Source organism: Triturus cristatus, chromosome 8 (assembly GCF_964204655.1).
Source record: "Triturus cristatus chromosome 8, aTriCri1.1, whole genome shotgun sequence".
Taxonomy (NCBI): Eukaryota; Metazoa; Chordata; class Amphibia; order Caudata; family Salamandridae; genus Triturus; species Triturus cristatus.
The window spans coordinates 475,803,178-475,826,288 of NC_140591.1; the positions used below are offsets into that span (position 1 = coordinate 475,803,178).

Genomic DNA, 23,111 nt, shown 5'->3' on the forward strand with positions numbered 1-23,111 from the left:
AACTTGCGTAATTCCTGATACTTATTTTACTATTTTTGGGGCTCTTCAAAGGAATGTATCACAGCTGGTCAGAAAGCAGTTCAAATTTTAACAAATTAGTGCGAGTACCTGATCTGTAACAGCCTCTCTGCAATGAGTCATATTCCCCAGGTGCGCATCCACATTTTGTCTACTTACGGGAAGCCACAGTGGAAAATCCCAAAACAGAGTGGAGCCTGCACACCATTTTCTGGTGTTGTTCCACGTGCGACAGGAAATCTTCTGTCTTATATACCATCGTTAACAAATGTAATGAGTTAAAACTAACTTTAAAACTGGAATTTTGGCAAATGTGTGGTTTGCTAAACTACAAAACATATGGAAATTGAAATGATCCCGATTTTGCCTGATTCAGTTTGTAGAGGACAGGATGCTGCGATGACACTTGACAGAGTCAGGAGTATGGTTTTCGCCCATGTAGAGTTTATACGTGATGCAAGTATGATATCTCAAGACTGAGACCCGCTAATAATTGGTTTATAGAGATACAAGATGATTCTGAGACTATCAACAACCACATACTGTAGAGCCACTTAGCATATGATTTATTTAAAAAGGCTACATAGTGGAAGGTACACTCCCATTTATACAATTCCAGTTTTTTTATTCAGTTTATCATAGTGTTCACATGGAATGTACAAGAAAACACTGTTTACATCATCATAAATCTGATCAATTAAGAAATAGTTTCAAAGTCTGATATTGCACATTTAATCTCACGGTACAGTTCAAAGTGCACACGTTGCACACTACATCTTTGATAGGTACACTGTTAACTTAATGAAAGCTCTATTTACATCTAGAATGTTTTATATTTGACACACATAAGTTTTCAAAATGTGAAATTTCTGTTAGATCTTTGGTTTTGGTCCTTTATTATTAATTTGCTCTTGCTGTTCTTTTTGTTTTCTTTTCTCTTGGCCACCATCTCACACGACACCCAAGATACGTGCAACCCACCAGCTGCACGGCATGATGACTCTGCAGGCCGAGCGACATCCCTGGTAGTTGTAGGGCCAAGGCTCGTAGCCATAGAGAGGTTCACAAATCCTTTGGCAGTGTGTGTAGCTGCGTCTACACTCAATACAACAGACTCCTTGGTGATCCAGCATAACATCAAAGGTCATACCACCATCCTCACCTTCTGATTGCTAAAAAAAAAAGAAATAAGCATGTTTAAGTGTCAATGTGCAAAACTCTCAGTAAGATTTGCGTTTCTAATGTTAAGACTGGGCAACACAAGTGGCATGTTAAACCATGGGCTTCTCTTTTAGTAACAACTTTATATAGAGTTGCAGACCTAGTGTCACTGACAATGAAGCTATTAACATAAAGCAATCAGAAAAGTGTATAGCAAATAAAAAATAGAAGCAGCGAAGTCCAGACTGCCAAAATGGACTATATGCTAGCCACGTGGGGGAAGGAGTGGAGACCAGTTTGCATTGGTTATGTTAATTTCCAAAGGTGGTTTCTTGATTATAAGATATACGAGTTTTCAAAGCAATGCCTTAATACCACTCACTGAGTTTGTGCACAATACCTTAACATTATTAGCCCCAGAAGTCTGAAATGGCAATACAAGACACATGTATATCTATAAATATATGTACACACACACACACACTCTTCAAATGACAGATTTTCAAAATATGGAAAATAACAGCGTTTAGATATAGAGATTTCTGAGAGAATACGGAAACGTTTTTTTGATTACAAAGACGAGGGTGCATTTTAAAATGTACTGTTTTTACTGTGTGTGTAGTGTTGTAGAACATGGTATAAATGCGTTTAATCATAAAAATAAAACTGTTAGGTGTTCTATGTGAATAGATTATTTTTGGTATGGCGTGTTATGTTTTCATGTGCCTGTATCAGAAGCATGAATTGTGGGATCTGTTTAAGTGGATGGGATAATCATATAATCAGTGTAAAATATTATCTTTGATATATCGAAATAATCAATTCACATAGAACACCAAATCTGAACGCTGTTATTTTCCATATTTTGAAATGCTGTCATTTGAAAGCTACTGTCAAGAAAATCAAAAAGCCACATGAAGGGACAGATAGTTTTATCCTCAGTCTGTATTAAAACTCAAGATCTTTGATACCAATTGTTAGACCTGTCATCCTTAGGGTGGTCTTCCCCCAAACTTTTGCATTTTGCCTCCCACCTTTTGCTGTATCTTTTTGTTGGCCTTAGGCTTCTGAGCACCTTATCACTGCAAACAAGTGCTAAAGTGCACATGCTTCTCCTCTAAACATTGTGACATTAGTGTATACCTGATTGGCATATTTATGTGTAATTCCCTTGTAAAGTGTTTACCCATGTATCCAGGGCCTGTAATTTAAATGCTAATAGTGGTTTTGCAGCACTGGTTGTGCCACCCACACAAGTAGTCCTTTAAACCTGTCTCAGGCCTGCCATTGCAGAACCTGTGTGTGCAGGTTACTGTCACTTACACTTGGCATTTAAATCCATTTGCCAAGCCTTAAAACTCCTCTTTTATTACACATAGGCCACCCCTAGGGTAAGCCTTAAGTGGCCCTAAAGACAGGGTGCTGTGCAACTAAAAGTCAGGATGTGTACTTCTATGTTTCACATGTCCTCGTAGTGACAAACAGCTAAGATCATTTTTCACTGCTGTGAGGCCTACTCCTTCCATAGGCTAGCATTGGGGATTCTTATAGGAAAATGTATCATTTAGACACTATTTTATAAATTGTGATATATTTACATGTGTCTGTTTAGTGTTCAGTTATAAATTCATTTATAACTACTGTCTATTTTTGCACTTTATATATGTTTGTTAATTGTATACATTTGTGTTGTTCCATTGTAGAAAATATGTTGTATTGTTGCTGTTCAGTTCTATATGTCTCTTTTATAATATCACTATATGAAATTGTATCAATAAAATGAAGTTTTTTTTATATGAATTTCATGTACACTGAGTCTATAATATCATAATTGTGTTGGAATAGGTATTGTCACTTACTTGACCAATTGTTGCCTACGGATGTTATTTTTCAGAATTGTACTCTCTAAACAGCCATAATACAGGAAGGGCTGGGTGTGACAGGGGATACATCTGGATTCATTTGCATACTGACAGTCTTTCTGGGCAGGGAGAGGGCGAGGTGGTTCAAACTTACATTTGAATAGGTTGTGTCCTGCCCTCACACAAAGGGATGATTTACCCCCTACTGGTAGTCGCGAGCCAGGGCTGGGCTGAAAGGTACTCTTGTGCACTTCAGAGAGTTGCTCTGAAGTCACTCCCTACATCAAATATTTTTTTTAGTATAAGTAGTAAGGCTCTGACCCTATTAAAACAGTACACTACTGGACCTGGAAAGAATTCTGCTGGAGTAAAGGCTGCTGTGCTGAAGGATTGCCACTCTGCTGTGCCTGACTGTTTTAAGGACCTGTTTCGCTGAGCTGCTCTGTTGCTGTTGACCTCTGCCCTGCTAGAGGAACAAGGACTAACACCCAGCGTGACTCTAAAGACCTTCCCCCTGTTAAGAGAAGCCTTAGGGACAGACATCAAAGACTTTATTTTGTTTCTAAATGGCCGCTGGCCTCTTCACTTCATGCCCACCCAGCAGCTGAGGTCATCTAACACCAGCGTCTCGAGTCAGCTTGCTGATCGAGTCCTCCCCGAGACATACCGATCAGCACCTAAAACCTGCTTGCCAACTGAATTCACTGCATTTCTGCCTAAAGACGACGGCTGCCCCATGGAAAAAACTCCCTTCTGGCAACATGTTACCTAGATTACGCCAAGTGGAGTCAGTGACGTGGTCCCGACTGCAACGGTTGTTGGCACCTCATGAAAGGAAGACCAACGTGGTGTGTGTGCTACAGTTGCAGCCCCCTCTTGCCCAACAGCATCAGCAATTTGGGCCCCCGCCTGTAAAATAGAAACCACTGATGTGCCTCGCAGTCCCTGCGTAAGGCTGATGATGACGGTATCTTCACCAGAGAGGTATGGGGTGGGTGGGACCTGCGGGGGCACTGTCATGGGCCGGCACTCCTTCCTGGGCGGCGGTGTTGATCAAGTAACACTGGCATAACTAACCAGCGGTATCCCTTAGACCAAAGGGGACTGTTTGGGCCACTGTTACCTCACAGTTGAGGATCATGCATCTCAGGAGAAGCCCGAAGAGGTTATTGGCGCATTACCCTGGTCTATCAGTGCAGTTATCAACATTCAGCCACATTGTGAGTAACTTTGAAACATTGTAGTGGCAAACATATGATTAAACAATGTCATTAGTAACTTTTAAGCAACTGTGATGACAAAGATACTGTAAACAGCATTTGATGAAAGATATACTTTAAACATTTGTATCTCAAACTTTATTTGTTGGATTTTTGTTGTTGGGTCTTATTTTATTCAGATAAATATTCCTTATTTTTCAAAACCTGTGTGGAGTCTTTTTGTAGTTGTGGTTTTTGTGTGTTGTACAAAAACCTAACACATTGCCTTTGTTGATACGCCTGCCTGCTTTGTGCCAAGCTATCAGAGGGTGAGCAAAGGTTATCTCTGTGGTGTATCTGACTTACTCTGACTAGAGTGGTGGGTTCTGACTGGCTTGGGTGCATACCTAAGCCAACCAGAAACCCCATTTCTAACACAAATGTAAATTCATTCAATAAAATGCAATTGTTTTGACATTTTCCTTTCTCTTTTGTATTTATTGATCAAAGAATGTATTCCTTTTCTTCTCTCAGTTCCTTATTGTCTCATATTATGCCCTGCATTTTGGCTTGACAAAAATCCTACACTTTTGGGTCTCATATATGAAATATAGACTCAATTAATCAAACAAACAGAATTTATAAAGCACTGCTATTCACTCGCGAGGGTATCCAGGTGCTGAGAGCCATGCTGTTCCAGAGGAATCAGTTGAACAACCAGCTCTTGAATCTCTTTCTCAGTTCCTGATGAGAGTGTGAGGTCTGGAGGTGGAGGAGGAAGCTGTTCCAGGACTTTGCGGCAATGTAGGAGAAGGAGCATCCTTCACTGTTGCTTCGGCGGATGCAGGAGGTGTGAGCAAGGGAGAGGGAAGTCAAGGCCAGGTGTCTCGAGGTTTGATGGAAGGTCAGGAAGTTGATGTAAGCTGGTCCTTGATTGTGTAGGGATTTGTAGGCGTGTGTCAGCATCTTGAATTGACAGTTCTTATAGATGGGGAGCCAGGGGAGTTTCTTGAGGTGTGGGGTGATGTTGGTCCATTTGGGGAGGTCGAGGATGAGTCTGACTGCTGAGTTCTGCATGGTCTACAGTCTCTTCAGAAGGTGTGTGGTGATTGCCAAGTAGAGTGCATTGCCGTAGTCCAAGTGGTTAGTGTTGAGGGCTTGAGTGACGGTATGTCTGCTGCTGACAGGAAGCCATTTAAAGATCTTTCGGAGCATGTGGAGAGTGAGGAATCAGGTGGAGACTGCGTTGATCTGGCTTTTCATGGTGAGTTTGCTCTCTAGGATGATGCTGAGGTTCTGGGTGTGATCTATTGGAGTAGGCGAGGGTTCTAGTTCAGCAGGCCACACACCAGGAGTTGTTCCATGGGGAGGTGTTGTTCCTAAACATCAGTAATTCTGGTTTGTCTTTATTGAGTTTGAGGTAGTTGTTTTGCATCCAGTCAGTGATGCTGGCCATGCACAAGTGGAAGTTGGCCTTTGTGGGGGATGGGTCATCCGAGAGAGAGAGAGAGGATGAGCTGGGTGTCGTGAGCTTAAAATATGATGTTCAGTCCATGGGTTCTGAAGATGTTGGCCAGGGGGGGTCATGTAGGCATTGAACAGAGCAGGGCTGAACCTTGAGAGATGCCGCAGATGATGTTCTTGAGTTCCAATGTGAAAGGTGGTAGGCAGATTCTCTGGGTTATTCCGGTGAGAAAGGATGCAATCTATTTCAGGGCATCCTCTTGGATTCCGATCTGATGAGGCATCTTTATAAGGGTGTGGTGGAACATGGGGTTGAAGGCTGCTGAGAGGTCTAGGAGGATCAGGGCAGCCATTTCTTCCCGGTCTAGGAGGATTCTGATGCCGTCGGTAGATGCAATCAGGGTGGTTTTGGTGCTGTGGTTCATGTGGAATCTGGATTAGGATGAGTCCAGAAGTTCGTAGTTCTCCACGTATTCCATTAGTAGGTGGTTGATGGCCTTTTCAAGGACTTTGGCAGGAAAGGGGGGCAAAGAGATGGGCCAGTAGTTCTTGAGCTTGTTGGGGTTGGTGGATAATTTCTTGAGGAGTGGTTTGACTTCAGTGTGTTTCCATTCTTTTGGGAAGGTAGCATAGGTGATGGATGTGTTGAAGATAGCCATAAGCTTGTTGCTGATAGTCCTGTTTCTGAGGTTGAACAAGTGGTGGGGACAGGGGTCTGTGGTTGCCCCTGAGTGGACAGAGTGCATGATGGCTGTGTTGCTCAGTGTGGTGAGCTGGTCCCAAGGGGTGATCCGGAGGTCGGAATTTGCATCTGTGAGAGCGAGGAGGCTGAGGATTTCGGAGGCTGGAGTTAAAAGTGTTTGTAGATTGTGGAGATCTTGTCGTGGAAGAAGTCTGCAATGGTGTCACAGAGTTCTTGGAAAGGGGTGATGATATTTTCATATGCTGATGAGTTGTAGAACTCCTTGACGATGCTGAAGAGTTCTTTGCTTTTGTTGGAGCTGGCTTCAATACAGTTGTCTAGGTTGTTCTTTTTTGTCTCTTTCAGGAGTTGGTGGTAGTGGTTAAGTGATGTCTTGAGGGTGGTGGGGTGTGTGGGTTCCTTGCTGGTGCGCCAATTCCATTCTAGCTGCTTATCGTGGTTCTCAGTTTTAAGGTGTACCAACTGGCATGTTTGGTGGCGCTCTTGAGTTTGGTGGGTTTGATGGGGGCGACTCTGTTGGCGCAGTTTATGATCCAGGTGGTGAAGTGCTTGACAGGCTGTTCAACCTTGGTAGTGATGTCAGGGTGGGAGGTGTTGAGGGCATCAGTCCATTGGCTTTCAGATACTTTGTTCCAGCTGCAGTGTGAGGTGCTGGGTGACTTGGTGGCATTGCTGGGGGCTGCTGTGATGGTCAAGTGGATGATTCAGTGGTCCGTCCAGGTGAGCTCAGCGACATGGCTGCACTTGACTCTGTCGCTGGCTGTGAAAATAGGATTGAGCGTGTGTCCTGCGTTGTGTGTGGGGTTGGTGACTAGTTGAGTGAGGCATATGTAGTTCATACTTTCGAGGAAGTTGGCTGTGTTAGCATTGGTGGGGTCGTCGAGGTGAAAATTGAGGTCTCAGAGGAAGATGTAGTGTTTGGTGTTCATGGCAGGTGGTGCAATGTATTTGGGGATGGTGCCGTAGAAGCCAGGGCGTGGTCCTGCATGTCTATAGGCAAGGGTGCCTTTGATGGTAGTTTTGCTATCTGTTTTGAGTTGGAAGTCTGCGGCGGGGGTGCAGTGGATGGTTTCTTTGTGGATGATGGCGATTACACCTCCTTATTTGTTAATGCGGTTCCAGTGTGCAATCCTTTAGCCATTGAGTGTGGCGATGTCGGGAGTGGATGTAGGGTTGAGCCAGGTTTCGATGAGGAAGACGACAGCGGGTGTGACGGAGGTGATGGTGTCCCAGATCTCAGTGGCATGTCTGCAGAATGATCGGGCGTTGAGAAGGAGGCAGTGGAGTTGTCCAGGCACAAACGTGGTTGGCATGGTGGTGGCGGTTGCGTGTGCTCCGGTGTTGCCGGAGAAGAGACAGTGGTGTCATGCAAAAGGTCCGACTGTTGAGCGTGGAGAGGTGCAGCAGCAGTTGCTGCAGTGTCTGGGGTCCAAGGCTGTGAGCTAGGCGATTGTGTAGCTGTGGGTGACTGGAGATCCAGGGTTCCTGGCTCTGGGCACGGTCCAGGCGCAGGCGGGCTTGCTTTTGACACACCTGCTGTGTGCGTCTGTTGCACGGCATCCAGTAAGTAGGTCCTGCTGGGAGGTGGGAAGTGGGAGTCAGAAGCAGCAAACGGTGGCAAAGCTAGCGGAAGGTGGGCCGGCTCGCTGTGCACAAAGCACAGAGATTCAGCAAAATACAAGGCATAGCATAAAAAAAACAAGGCAACAGAAAATCAGGCACAGAGAACAACAGAAATGGAAGGGCAATAGATAACACACAGACGGCAAAACATGGAAAAGAAGCACATGCTTTAAGGCAACGAGGAGGAAGCTGGCATTCGTTTATGTTTATGTTTAGAATTTGTAGAGCGCATGGCTGCCCAAAGGCTTCCCAGCGCTAAAGAGTACTGTTTTTAGAGCTCTGTCCATCTGGTACCTACAAGGGAAACAGCAGAGTTTTAAGATGTTTTCTGAAGGAGGTTTTGTTGGGTAGGGTTCTAAGGTCAAATGGGAGCGCATTCCACATCTTTGGCACCAGATGGGCGAATGATCTGCCTCCCCACCTAGTTCTTTTGACTCTGGTTGTCCTGAGGAGCTGTTGCTGGGAAGATCTTAAATGTCTGGTTGGGGTGTACCTGGACATCAATTGGCTAAGCTTTAGTGGGCCTTTTTATTGATGGCCCTATAGGCCATGCAGAGGGACTTAAAAACGTTATTCCTTTCTCGATAGGCAGCCAGTGTAACTGTTTTAGTGAATCTTTAATAGATGTACGGTTAGGAATTTTTTGTAGAAGTCTGGCCTTCTGCACCACCTGGAGTCTCACACGGATCGGTTTGATGGGGTCGTGCCGTGGCTTCCATTAAGTAGGTCCTTGGAGGGGGAGGAGAGCTGGGAGGTGGGAGGGGGGAAGTGTGTGGCGGGAAGTGGGAGGCGGGAGGCGGGATCGACGAACAGTGGGAAAGTGAGCGGCGAGGTGGGCTGGCTCGCTATGTACAGAGATTCAGCAAAATACTAGACACAGAATTTAAAAAACAAGGCAACATAAAATCAACTACAGAAAACAACAGTAGTGGAAGGGCTAAAGATAACACAGAGGGCAAAACAAGGAAAGGAAGCACAAGCATTAAGGCAGCGAGGGGGGAGCTAGCACACAGACCTGCACTTTGTTAGTATATAGTGTTCCTATAGTCCTGTAGACTCAGTCTAAATAGACACTGTGACCTCTCTTTGGGTCCATAAAAAGACATTATATACCTCAATATCTCTCTCTCTCTCTCTCTCTCTCTTTCACACACACACACACACACTCTCTCTCTCAATCTCTCTCTATCTCTCTCTCTCTCGCTCTCCCCTCCACCCTTCCCCTGCTCTCTTCCTCCATCAAGCAGAATATGTTTAATGTACTTTCACCTTGCTTCAGTATTTCTGTATTTATATGTTCTATGTCTTCTACCAACTGGATGCCATATGAAGTTTATCTGTAAGTGTAAAACACTCTAACGCAAATTGGGAATGCCTTGGCACAACAGGAAAAACTGAAATAAATACCATAAGCTAAAGGTTACTGATGTAGGCACAGGGGTGTAGCTTCAGGGGTTATTTGGAGAGTTACACCCCACTAATAATTGTATATTCTGGTAAATAGTTGGGTACAGGTGCTTTCAGTAGGGTATGATGAGTTGTCTGTCAGATTTCAATACGGAATCTTTACATAAACACAGACAAAACTACAAACATACTCTCGCCGTCTCTGCTTTGAAAGACTTCAAAAATGATGGTTATTTTACAAAATATTGTGTTTTCTCTCACTTAATACCTCTACCAATCTGCATTTGTCTCTCTTTCCACATCCACTTTAGCCACTCTCGTGTGCCCTGCTTGTCGTATAATGTATTGTAACATTACATGCCAGCGTGAATGTTGGAAAACCTGAAGCTCAACCCCCCCCCCCCCCCAATCTTACTGACCAAGCTACGTCCCTGTGTGGACACAATATAAAATACTTCAAAACACACAAAAGGTCAAGTTTTTAAAATTGTATTCTATCAGATATGTATTCCATGCTGAGATGCACATCGGCTGTTTAATGCTTCTGTTTAAACAAAGTTTGAACGAAGTTCATATAATGAGATAAACTTGAAAAATAATAAATATGCAATGACCTAAAAAATAAGCGCCAGCTTGAGAAGCACCTGCTACAGAGATGTCTTTGCCTCTTCATGGTACTTATTTGAATCCCACCTGAGTGAATTCAGCTTCTCATCAAATCAACTTTGGCTAATTAACTCATTGCAACCGACTTGGATGATAGACATACCTGATATTACAAAATACAATTTATTCTTATTTCTCATATACATATAGCAATATTTCTCTACACTTACGTGATAAGGGTTTTCAGGATTGAAGGGTGGACTTGTTGCATTTGCTCGTCGAGCAGGCGGTTGAGCTGGCTGGCTACCACGGCGTCTGGTGTTTGCCTCTTCAGCGGCAGCTTCAAATTGACTCAACTGGTCTTGGTGCTGTGCTTGCCGACGCTTTTTCCCAACTTCTCTTTTCTCTCTCTGGCTTTCTAAAAACAGTAGTCATTAAAAATATTAAAAGCGCTCTTGATTCAAGACTTCTCAGAATTTTTATGTGACAAACAAAGAGGTCTACTGATATCTTATACCTTGTGCAGTTGAAGCCAACACAAGCTCTGCCTGATGACCTATGGTGACGGCAGGAGGGGGTGATTGTTAAAGGAACTTCCACAGATTTAGTAAACCTACTGTTACTTATACTCTTTTTCTGGAGTGGAACATGCAGCCAGGCAGTATAGAGTTTGGAAGGGATAGGATCAAGCTGTATATAAAGCAGCAAGGTTGTGGAGAATAATTTGTTCAAACAAGGAATGTGAAAGATAATGTGAGTAGGCTAAGTTACGTCCTTGCAAATTTCAGTTTGATGGCTTCTGTAGTCACATATGCTGCTTTAGCGATTACATAAGCTTCTCCTTTATGTTATCTAAGTTCTTTCCAAAATAATTCTTTTTCTTTTCCCACCCCGGTCCTATTTATCTCCTCTTCATATCCTCTTAATTTTTTCTCTGAAGCGGATTAGCAAACTCTTTGATGGAACGAGTTTAAAAAGGTTCCCTTGGGATCACTGAAGTCTGAGCACTTGCTTGCTCTGTATTCAGTGGAGGGGGACTTTGAGCTGGTAAAAAACAGATGGACATTTGCTGGTGAATTCCTAACCTTCCTTACCTTTGCGAGTAAAAAGGCGAACTCTTGATTTGTATCGTAAGAAGATTCAGAAATACTACATTTGCTACTCCCTGTTTCCCACCTCCTAGGTCTACACAGATTCACATGCTTTGCTCTCATTCAAAAGAGTGTTGAGGAGTCAATATTTTGGCTCTAAGAAGACATTAAAGCTATTTTGTAGAAGCTTGGTAATAAGATGGCAGACAATGACAGCATGTCTAAGGCTACCTTGCAACTTCTCCAAATTCAGAAACCAGTCTCTGCATATAACCTTAATTAGTGAGAAGTGTGAGCACCTTCCTCAGCAGCATCCTCTTGGCTGCATGAATACTGACCAGGGAAAAAGCTTAACAGACTATTTTCCTTTTCCTGAATCAAGGGCAATTTTAGTGTACTTTTTCAGCAATTCTGAAGTACTGTGATTGTTAGGTCTGTAGTCTTGACAGTCAACACTGAGGGAGCGCAAATTGTTGACTGCATGTACCATGATGCAAAGGTGCAAACTTTTCTGGAATGTGATGTAGTGCCTGGCCACGCCCCTGCCCAAACTGATTTTCATGACCTCTGCCATTTATCACACGTTCTTAATGTTCCTTTTTGTAAAAATTGCATTCAGGCCCATTGATTACACTTTATCTTGCCTGAGCCGGAGAGTATGGCCTGAGCCAGAGAGTACTGCTCCAGCCAGAGAGTACAGCCCAGGTGCGGAGAGTACAGCCAAAGCCGGAGATTCCGGCTCGACTGCGGACATAAAGATACGACTTGTAAATGACCTCTGTGAATACCAAAAGTCGTAAAGTTAGACTTTTGTCTCAGATTGTCTTTGTGAATCGGCCTATTGGCTTTGCTGTGCTTTTAGCTGATGGTACTCAGTATTGGTTACAAGTAAAACGTTTTTCTATGGTGTGAGTGCATTGTTTACTGTTCCAAGATGGCAGAGACCATTTGGCTCTGTAAATAAAAAAAGTGTGATCATTAAAAAAATGCAGTTTTGCTAGTTTTAAAGTGTTTTTTGTTGACTACAGCCAGGCAGCTTTACAACTGTACGCTTCATGATCCTGGAGGGAGAGCTCACTGTTAAGCTGGCCTTGCCAACTCAGGCTTCATTGTGTTCACAATCAAACGCAAATGGAACACTGGCCTCTTTGATCGCACATCATGCACTTCATACGCATTCATAACAACCGGGGAGAGGATTTGGCTTAATGAGCAGAGCTGCTGACTCTGGAACTGGGGAAATAGATTCTAGTCTCTGCTTCGCCTCAACCAGTAGTGGCTGCTACTGGACTGGGGCATGGGTGGGTGATTGGTCTGAGCGCCGTCATTCGGTGCTCAGACAGGGAGCCTGTGCCTGTTCCTCACCAGGCTGTGTAATGCAGCCTGGTGGGGAACCTGCAAAGTGCACATGACTGTTTGGCCACCAAACAGTCATGAGCACTTAGGGAGTGCAAACCATTCCTCCCCCTGCTATGGCCAGCCCCGCCCCGCCACTGACTGCAATAGGGAAAATAAAATGATAATACAATTACGTTATTATTTTATTTTTCCTTTTGAGCAGTAGGGCGACACTCCTCCGCCTTAGAGGAGGAGCCGCTCATGGCCTCAACATGCCTGTGATTCTGGGCACATCACTTAATCTCCCTGTGCCTAATAACTGAAAAAGAATGTGTCCCTGTGTAATGCAAGTGGTGCTGGTGTACAGCACTCCAATACCTCCAGGTCGAGTTACCGCTATATAAAATCAAAAAAACAAAAACAAATTATCAATTTTGAATGTGCTCCCAGTTAAGGCGTCATTTCAAACACTGTCTGCATAGAATGTAATTTTGCCTCATTCTATGTGAAAGATGTATCATGGTGGGTGCTATGCAGAAAGAGATTTTTAAAACGAATGAGTGATAGCACCTATATGGCTCCACTCTTATCTGATGTTCTAAGTGCAAGTGCTATGGAGGGAGAAGCAGGCAGGTGCCCTGGGGGGGATAGTACCTCACTCACTTTGGGAGCAGATGAACGGCACTGATTAACTTGAATTAATCTGTGATTGGTCCCTGCTCCACATAAAAGAACAGAATTTATGTATCACCTGCACTGGCCAATTAAGGAGCCTGTGTGTATACAATAGTGTCTCACAAGTGAAACACTCAAACCTAAAAATAAAAAGGTAAAAGAAAAACAAGGCTTTCATATGTAAATACAAGTGGAGACAAATTTGTGTCAAAACAACTTTGATTTTTCCAAGCACATTCTGTGGGTCAAACTGTTCAACAAGGCGCAGTCTCAGTGCATAGTATAGAGTTGGTCACCTAGAGATTGTCCACATTGGTTTATGTTTTCATTCTTGCTAGGACGTGATTTAGAATTATGTGATAATATAAAATGCTCAGATTTCTATAGGAAGTGTTAAGTATGGATGGAAAACAACTTGTGGAACTTTCGCCACTAAAAGGATACCATGGTGGAGGAGAAGTGTTTCATCTCCTGTGGTTATATTAAATAATCCCTCTACTTTCTAAAACAGCTAATCTGGATAAGGTCTGGGAGTTCCTGTACTATGTGTTTGTCTTCCAACATTCCCTCCAATGGACAGAATGACTTCAAATGTAGAGTGGAGGATGTCAGGTCCATTATCTTTCTCCTTTTTTTTTATATCTTTCAGATTAGAAAATACATCTGAGGTAAGATCAGTGATGGCTACAGATGCCTTATTGACGATCTCAATGAGGAGACTGGTGAGAGGTTTGACGAAACATCTGTTCTTTCACATGTTCTTTCCAAGCTAAAAGGCTTGGACTTTAATTAATTATTGGCCCGGGCCTTTCGTATCTTTGTTCTTTACATTTTTCTTCTCTCTAAAGCCTTTTATAGATATTTTACACAAATGATCAATGAAACCAGTCCCATTATTTGCATTAACCTTGGTGACATTTTTCCAAGCATACAAACTTGAGTGTCTTTCAAGTTTTACTAATCATCTGGTTAGACTGATCTCAGTTAACTCTCAGATCCTTCAATAATGTGCCACTGTTCTGGCTGGATGGCCTTGCCACTTTTGAAGGCCCAATTATTAAATTTGTGAGGAGCCTTCTCACATATAGGAGTACTGAAGGTAATGGCACATTGCATCTTGATTAACACTAGAGCTCAAACACATGAATAGGCTAAAAGAAGAGTGGAAATTAAATACGACAAATGCAGGAAATAGCAGCATAAGGTTGCCTATTTTTTCCCACTGAAAAAATCAATCCACACTCATTATCCTAAAGAAACATACTGGGAATCTATAATTAATAACGTTTGGAGACTCACCTTGTAATCTTTTCTAACCAGTCCCTCCCCTGAATCCCAAATTTAAGTGGATTACCATCTTCCACACATAGTCCTTGTAAGATCAGCTCCACCGCTACTTTATTGACAAAACTAAAATCATACAGGAAGAATGGACATAATTGCCAGGTAGTTTTCCTAATCATCATTTGAGACAAGGAGCTCAGTAACACTTACACCACACTTCCAAATTAAACCATCTCAGTAAAGATGATTGAAAAGACAATAAGTTCTGTCAGCCCATTTACTCACCTAATTAAATACACCAGCCTGTACAAATGTGTAGCTTTATTAGTTCCACTCATCAACCTGACTATCTGGGAGAGCTTTATCCCATGGCAATTTAAGAGATGCTAAGTGGTCCTTCTTTAAAGGCTTGTGCCACTTCCCTGTGCATATTGATAACCCATGCCAAAGCCTGTTCCTGTAATTTGGAGAATTGTATTGGGGTTAATCCAAGCTTGTATTTCTGCTAAAATAATCTTAATGAATAGTTTAAAATATGGGCACCAGATGGAAAGTAAATGCTTGTCACCTTGATTTTCTGGTCTCCTTCTTACAGACTGAAAATGAAAGTGCTCCTCTCTATTCCTGGGGTAGGGGATATGCATTTACTATGGCATTATGAAACGAAGGAGCACTTTCCCCATCAGTGTAAATCATATTTTAAGATGCTATTAAACAGCCCATCCGGCCCTTTAACCCTCTAAACTTTAGCATTAGTAATTCAGTAACCTGATCAATTGTAACCTTAATTTGAGCGCTTCAAAGGGTAAGGCATTAATCATAGGAATCTTATTCTGATTATTGTTGTAAAGAGTGAGCATATACGTAGGCAAATAATTGTCTCAAAGGGTGGGAACCATAATAGAGATCCCATCTATTAATCTTTAAGATGTACTTCCGATTGTACCAAGCATTATTTAAAGTACACCTTCTTGTGGGTAGTGACAAAGTCATTTCTAAGCTACACAAGTATCCAAATATCCGTACCACCTAGAACACTCTTATTTCATATTACCCGACTAAAATTCCGAGATGTTCATTTGTGCTGTAAAAAACAAAAAAAATTGCTCTCTTTACCTAATATACCTTGGGCTTATAGAAATATGTTTCATATTAAAAATTAGTGACCCCCGCAAAAAGACCACTCTTGAAATGGGAATTAAAATAGATTTAATCAATTTACTTCATAACCTGAGATACTGCCAAATGTATCTACAAAAATAACCAAAAAAGGATAGATTGAATACTTTTTTTTTTTATTTTTTTTTTTTTAAAAACCTTTATTTAAAAATCAGGACACAGCTATTCAGCCGACAACCCGGAGGTTCGGCAGCATCGATAATTAGAAACAGTGATGCGTCCCCTGTACAGTACAAAGAGAAATGCAAAGGTTCAATTTTAAGTAAACACAAAAACTCACAACAAACCCCAGCAAGGCAAGAACACTAAAAGCCCATGGTGAGATCCCCCAGGGGGGGCCGGACCCCACTCATCTACCAGTTACAAGATAGTGTAAGGAGGAAGAAGGGGGACAGCAGAGGCCAAAATAGTTCATAAACCAGACTGTGCTGGAAAGAAGGTCAGGGGGAAAGGTGTTCCTCGGGAGGTTCCAGATCAGGGGCAAGACATATTCCCCCCCTGTATTGATTCCACCGCCCCCAGATGGCGTGCCACTTCCGGGGGCGGCCTCTAGAGCAATAGACCGTCTTCTCCCTAAACATGCTCCAGTCCATGTTTTCTTTCCACGCAGTCAGTGTGGGGGGCCCCGAGGAGCCCCACAATCGCGCGATATCCCTCTTAGCGACCATGTTACCCAGAGTCACCCATTGGGTCCGCGCCTCATCGAGGTCAGTGGGCCCCCAGACATTCAGGAGACAACACCGCGCCTCCGGCTGCACAGCAATGCCCGTCACCTCCCCCATAACTGCATGGACTCTCCTCCAGAATTCCACAATGACACCACACTCCCAAATGATGTGCAGGAAAGTACCCACCATACCACACCCCCTCCTGCACAGGCCGTCCTCCGAGAACCCCATGTGGACCAGCCTTGGCCCCGTCACATACACTCGGTGCAGTATTTTAAGCTGCACCAGCCTCAGACGCGACGGGATCGCAACCTCCCTAGGAGAAGAAACAGCTGACTGCCAGTCCTCCTCATCCAACTCGAGGCCATCCCTAGTCCACTGGTCCCTCAGCCCCAGAAGCATGTCCGCCCGGACGTTTATCAGTTTCTTATATATGAGCGAGATCGTGCTCTCGGGCATATGGCCATCAAGGACCCGGTCCTCCAAAGGAGAGGACTCAGGCACCTTCTCACCCTCCACGAGGACTGATCGGAGGGCGTGGCGCATCTGAATATACCTGAAATACTCGGAGGGCCTGTAATGCCCGTCCTTTTGCCAGTTCTCTGGAGAAGGAGAATGATAGAGAGTGACTCCAGCCTATCACCCCATAGCATAGGGAATGGACTGATAAATAGGGATAGATATAAGGGCATTTTCGTGCCATTTCCCTTAGAGCAAGGCTTATGAATTTAAGTAAGGAGTTAGATATATAAGTATTAGTCATGATTTACTCATTTGCTAACATGCCGATCTGTTTCTCATGGAGCTATGTATATTATGGGCTCCGTAGGCCTTAAGCGAGACAGACTCCATTTTGCTTTCTGCCTGGTAGCTCGAGAAGGCTTTCTAGGTCAAGAGTGATGTTTTAGTTTCAAGCTGTTGTTCACTTGGAGAAAACCGGTTCAGACTGACCCTTATCGAAGGAATGTATTTTTCTCCACTCCGAAGACACAACTTCAGCCTGGCCAGCTGGGAAGGTGTCCTTGGTACGGGGAGGTACAAGAATTTGGTGGGCGGCAGGTTACTGGCCGTGATTTTCCATGAAGGAACAGGCTTGTTATATTAGCAAAGGTGTTAGTCTTTCAGTGAGTCAGTTCGTAGGCGGCATCTAGCCGTTAGCATCTCTGCCATTATTCATTTTCATGGTGGACAAGTCGCCATCTTTGAAGTCGGAGAAAGATTTAAGACCGAAACTCTCTGAAGATAGACTGAACGAGAAGTGGCGCGGAGCGCACTAACCCAGAGAGAGAGAGAGACGGTAGCTAATTAACAGCAAGGTTCCAAGGTCCTGAGGGAGAGCAGACGAGTTTGAGCCTATCAGTGCAGACGTGTACTGGTGACGGCTGAGGGTGACTGCAAGGCGAGCCAGGACCCAGAGACGAGACAGGAGCCTAGATGACTGCCGAGTCCCGATTTCCCATTAACCAGGTGAAGTCCGACCGATTCTTATAGTGCGTGCACCCTAACCTTTCTCTTTTATTTCTTGTGCAAATGTAATGCTGCATAGTAATGTGATTTATGCTTATGGTTAATAAATGTCCCAATTCATATAGAATTATCGTGTACCTGGTTCTTCTGTTCAATCTTGGTAAATGATGCTTCTAGTTGAGCACTGTTTAGACGAACGGATGAGAAATCCCGATCAGACAAATAGTTATCAAATAAAGAGGGAGTGAGTGGACCTTTGATGTCGTAAGTACAGAGTACACTATACAATCTGAATCCATATCCAAAGTTATTATTTTAGTTTTACCCTAAGTAGATTGCTGAGATATTATCCTAATCATGTTTCATAGGAATGTGGTCGTCGTTGATATGCGGCGTTAATGAGAGCGCTGAGAAGGATTATCAGCGTGTAGGACTGCCGGATTGCAGTTCGTGTATAAGTGAGAGCGGCGGGAGGGATACCGCCGTGTAGGTTTCGCAGGATCGCGAACAATTTGGGAGAAGAGAGCACTGGGTTCTGCAGGCCCGTGTGTAGATACGCCGGATTGCGTATCAGATCTGCCCTAGGGTAGAACGGTCTGGGTCAGGGTGACCGCGAGGCCAACTGATGTGAATAAGATATTGTAGAAAGTTCCTATATGTATATTGTCATTCCCCATTCTTAGGTGTAATCTGTATATTTATCCTTATATTTACCCATTGTGAATATGATCTAAGAAGGGAAGGTGAGTACGTTTTGGCTGGGTCACAGGGGCCCCTGGGGGCTGATCCCATCTAAACAGAAAATCCGGCCATTACATCTGGCGTCACGAACTGTTTACGAAGCCTGTGTGCATTGTTTTGTTTTAATTTTGTTGGTTTGCGCTCGGCTTGTACGTATGAAATTTTGTTTATAATTGTGTATATTCTTTTTTGTTGTTTTGTTGTTTTTGAGTGTTAATATGTTTTCGAAAAAATCTCCGTCGGTTTTCAAATTACCGATTCAGATTCCCGGCTGGGAGTCTACGCCTTATGAGGCTTTAGCCCGTGAGTGGGCTGATTCTACTGGTTTGAGTGAAAATTGGTCTTCATGCTTGGAGCAGGCGGAGCCTGCCGATGTGATTTCATGCCTACAGAAAGCGCCTATAGTGAAAGGCGATGAGCTTCCTATTTTAGGACGCAGAGGATGGATTGTTCTTAATGCATACAGAATTTTGCATGAGAAGTTTGTTCGACTACAGAAACAATTTAAAGATACGGAAGTACGATGTGTTGAGTTGCAGAATGCGCATACTCTTTTACGTTGTCAAAATAAACTGCTTGCCGACAAACTTGAAACATATCAGACCATTGCCGAAAGAGCTGCGGTCCGTATTGCACGATATAAATATAAACGTCGTCGTGGGCGCGTGTCGTCCCGCAAAGTGCGTATGCTTGTAGCGAAAGCTGGAATGGATTGGAACCCCGATGAGTGGGATGGTAATATCTGGGATTCTCATACTTCTGACTCCTCGGCAGAGGAGGGTGACAAGCGCGAGCCTTCTCGCTCTGGACGTGATTGTAAATCTGCTTCATGCATTGATTTGACTACCGATTCTGACCGTGCTCGTTCTTCCCGTGCGGATGACGTAGCTTGCCTTGATTGTTCTGTTAAATCTAAGATGCGGGCTTCCTCGGAAGCTCTTCCTGCAGTTTCTGCTCATCCGATCTTTCGACGAAAATTACAACAAGCCCCTGGTAATCCGGGTGGTATTGCTCTTGACTGTCTTGAAGATTTTACTCAGCAGGAGATTAGTGATATCCTGCAACGATTTAAACAACGGCCTGGTGAGGCCTTGCTTACCTGGATGGTGCGTCTTTATGAGCTTGGCGCCTCCGGTATTATGCTCGATGCTGTTGATTGCTTACGATTTTGTTCTTTGAGTTCTGATTCTACTATTCAGGACCATTTTCGGAATTATAATAGTAATGTCCAATGTTCTTTGCTCCAGCTTGCGTCTGATGGCTGTAATCACAAATATCCAACAGAGTCTGATTGGCCCTCTGATGAAAAGCCGTGGTATACTCTGCGCGATGCGTCGCAACGTTTAAAGGAAGAAGTCATGAAAACGTGTATCTTCCTTAGTACTGCTGACAGGTTATTGGATGGTTTGTTAACATCTTCCGTGCGTAACCGCATTATACGTACTTCTCCTGTTGCTTACAAGCAGGTCATGATGACATTGTTGATTAATCAAACTGGCAATCCTTTGTCTGCTGTACTTGAGTCTGTTCGTCAACTTGGTGAGCTGGGTGACTGGTTTAAACCTGAAAGACAATCCCGACCTGAGGGTCGTACTGGAGGGGACTATAAGTTCTCTAGACGTGACATGTTTCTTGCTCTCATTGCTGATGGTGTCAAACGAGCAGAGATCGATGGTGAACCTAATAACATCCTATGGGATTTGTTTCGTAAGCGTGGTTTGGATCGGAAGGAAGGTGCTCGTCGTGTGCGAAAGAATGATTATGATCGTGGTTCGGATGACAGTGGTGATGAGAGACGATGTGTGAATTCTGATCGCCGTGATGACCGGCGCCAAGAACGTGGTGGTTCCCCCCGTCGTAGTGATGGGAGAGGGAGAGAGGATGATCGTGACAGGGGAAGGGATGATCATGATCGTAGTTCTGACAGACGTAGAGATGCAAGGAGTCATTCCCCTGATATACGAAGGAGGGAGGATCGTAATAGACTCTCCGACCGTAATTCACATCTTTTTGAACGTGATATTGATCCGCCTCGTACTGGAGACGGATATGAACAAGACATTCTAATACCGAGGAAAACTGAAAGCATCTACCCTGATCTGTCTTGGTTGGCGGAACGCGGGAAAAATGACTAGGAAATAGGTCAAGCTCCGGTACGCAGGTGGGCCCACAGAGACTATAGACCATATGTAGATGTTGAGATTTTTTGGAAACACCGTAATATCCAAAGGGCCCGAGCGTTAGTTGATACTGGGGCGGAGGCCACTTTAATTCATGGCAAGCCGAAGAAATTTCATGGACAGTCCTTCACAATTACAGGCTTGGGTGGTAAAGAAACACCCGCAGTTCAAACTACACTTGAGATGAAAATTGGTAGGATTCCTCGTAAAGAATACTCTGTGTTGGTTGTGCCACTCTTAGAATATATTATTGGAATTGACATTTTGAAAGGTATGGCTTTGCATTTGGATGATGGTTACTATCAGTTTGGTACTAAACAGTACATTTCGACCAGACCCGTACGGGTTGGCCGTTTACGCATGCCTCCTATTAAGATCCCTTTGGCAACGAAGGTGATTTCTTTAAAACAATATCGCATCCCAGGTGGTCATGAAGAAATTACAGCTACGATTCAGGATCTGGTTGACGCAGGAGTCATTACTCCGGTCACATCTGCTTGGAATAATCCTGTTTGGCCTGTGCGCAAAAGTGACAACTCTTGGCGCATGACTGTTGATTATCGAGAATTGAACAAACATACACCTAAATTGACTGTGGCAGTGCCTGACATTGTCACATTGATTGAGAGAATTCAAAAGCATCCAGGTACATGGTATGCTTCTATCGATATTGCTAATGCATTCTTTTCGATTCCAATTGCCCCCGAATGCCAGGAACAATTCAGTTTTACATGGAATGGACGTCAAATGACGTTCCGGAGCCTTCCTCAAGGCTATGTGCATAGTCCTACGATCTGTCACCGGCTGGTGGCGGAACATTTGTCTGAAGTACCCACGAATACACAAGTTCAGATTTGTCATTATATTGACGACATTTTGATTCAAGGCGATACACGAGACCAGGTACAGTCTCATTTGGATCAGATTATTGATTGCTTGCGAGCGAAGGGTTGGGAAATCAATCCTGACAAATTACAAACTCCATCTCAAACTGTGAAATTTTTAGGAATTAATTGGCATGAGGGTCACAGAGAGGTGATCCCACAAGTTAAACGTAAAATACTTGATTTTGCTGTTCCCAGAACTAGGAAAGAGGCGCAGTCCTTTATTGGGTTGTTTGGATTTTGGCGCCAACATATTCCCCATTTGAGTCAAATCTTGGCTCCTCTGTACCGAGTCACTCGTAAAAAGAATGCGTTTGAATGGGGTGAACCTCAACAGACTGCTTTTACTTTGGCTAAGGAAGCTATTCAGTATGCTTTGGATTTGTGGCCTGTGGGTGACGGTGATGTTGATTTGAATGTGTCTGTGGAAGGTTTGTATGCCAATTGGAGTTTATGGCAAAAGCAGGGCAGACAAAAAGTGCCATTAGGTTTTTGGTCCAAAAAATTGCCAGAGGCTGGTGAGCGTTACTCACCTTTTGAAAAACAGTTGCTTGCTTGTTACTGGGCTCTGGTGGATACCGAGCAATTGACTTTAGGCCGTGCTGTGGTTTTGAGGCCTGAAATTCCTATCATGCAGTGGGTTTTGAGTTCGCCGAAGTCCCATCGAATTGGACATGCTCAGGAGGCTAGTGTGATTAAATGGAAATGGTACATTCAGGACAGGGCACGTGTGGGTCCGAAAGGTGTGGCGGTTTTACATGAGCGAGTGGCGCAGGCGCCCTCCAGTGAGGCTGACAGTGAGTGTTCGGTTCCCGTCGTGCAGGAGTCTCCCGTGAAGTGGGGTAAATCATTTGATGATCTGTCCGCGGAGGATAGAAAACATGTGTGGTTTACGGATGGTTCTGCGAAATTCATTGGTGACAAGAGGCATTGGAAAGCAGTATCGTACAATCCAATTACACAAAAATTATTGAGCACTACTGGAGATGGTAAGAGTAGCCAATACGCTGAGCTTTATGCAGTTTACCAAGTTTTGAAACAGGAGTTACCAGGTACATGTCACATATTCACTGATTCTTGGTCCACTGCTAATGGACTAGCGGTGTGGTTGCCTACATGGCACTCGCACAATTGGGAGTTACACTCCAAGGAATTATGGGGTAAAGAATTATGGCAAGATATTTGGGAATTGCTTCCGCACAGTACTGTAACAATCTTTCACGTGGATGCTCATACCCCAATAGACTCCCTTGACAAATTTTTCCATAACATTGCAGATGAACAATCTAAAATTTCTGAGGCTGTGGTTGACATGCAAGGTTCTGATTTGGCGGGATTGGCGAAATGGGCCCATCAGAAAGCAGGACATTTTGGAGAGAAAGCCACTAACAGGTGGGCTGCTGATAGAGGAATTCATATTCCCTTTTCTTTAATTAAAGATGCCATTCTACATTGTCCCATTTGCCAACACTCTAGAAAGAAAGAGGTGCCTCAAATTGTTCGAGGTCACTTATATCGAGGTAAATTGCCCGCCCAAATTTGGCAGATTGATTATATTGGC

The 23,111-nt window shown here is 43.8% G+C and overlaps 1 protein-coding gene across 1 annotated transcript in view; it reads right to left on the bottom strand.

The window, feature by feature from the left end:
- Positions 1-563: 563 nt before the first annotated feature.
- Positions 564-23,111, bottom strand: part of CNMD (chondromodulin) — a 124,198-nt gene continuing 101,650 nt past the window's right edge. Inside the window, exons 6-7 of the mRNA XM_085621971.1 lie at positions 10,274-10,461; positions 564-1,190 (exon numbers count right to left, since the gene is read on the bottom strand). Of these exons, the coding sequence (XP_085478097.1) occupies positions 969-1,190; positions 10,274-10,461 (410 nt within the window). The 3' untranslated portion in view covers positions 564-968. The remainder of the gene's footprint in view (positions 1,191-10,273; positions 10,462-23,111) is intronic.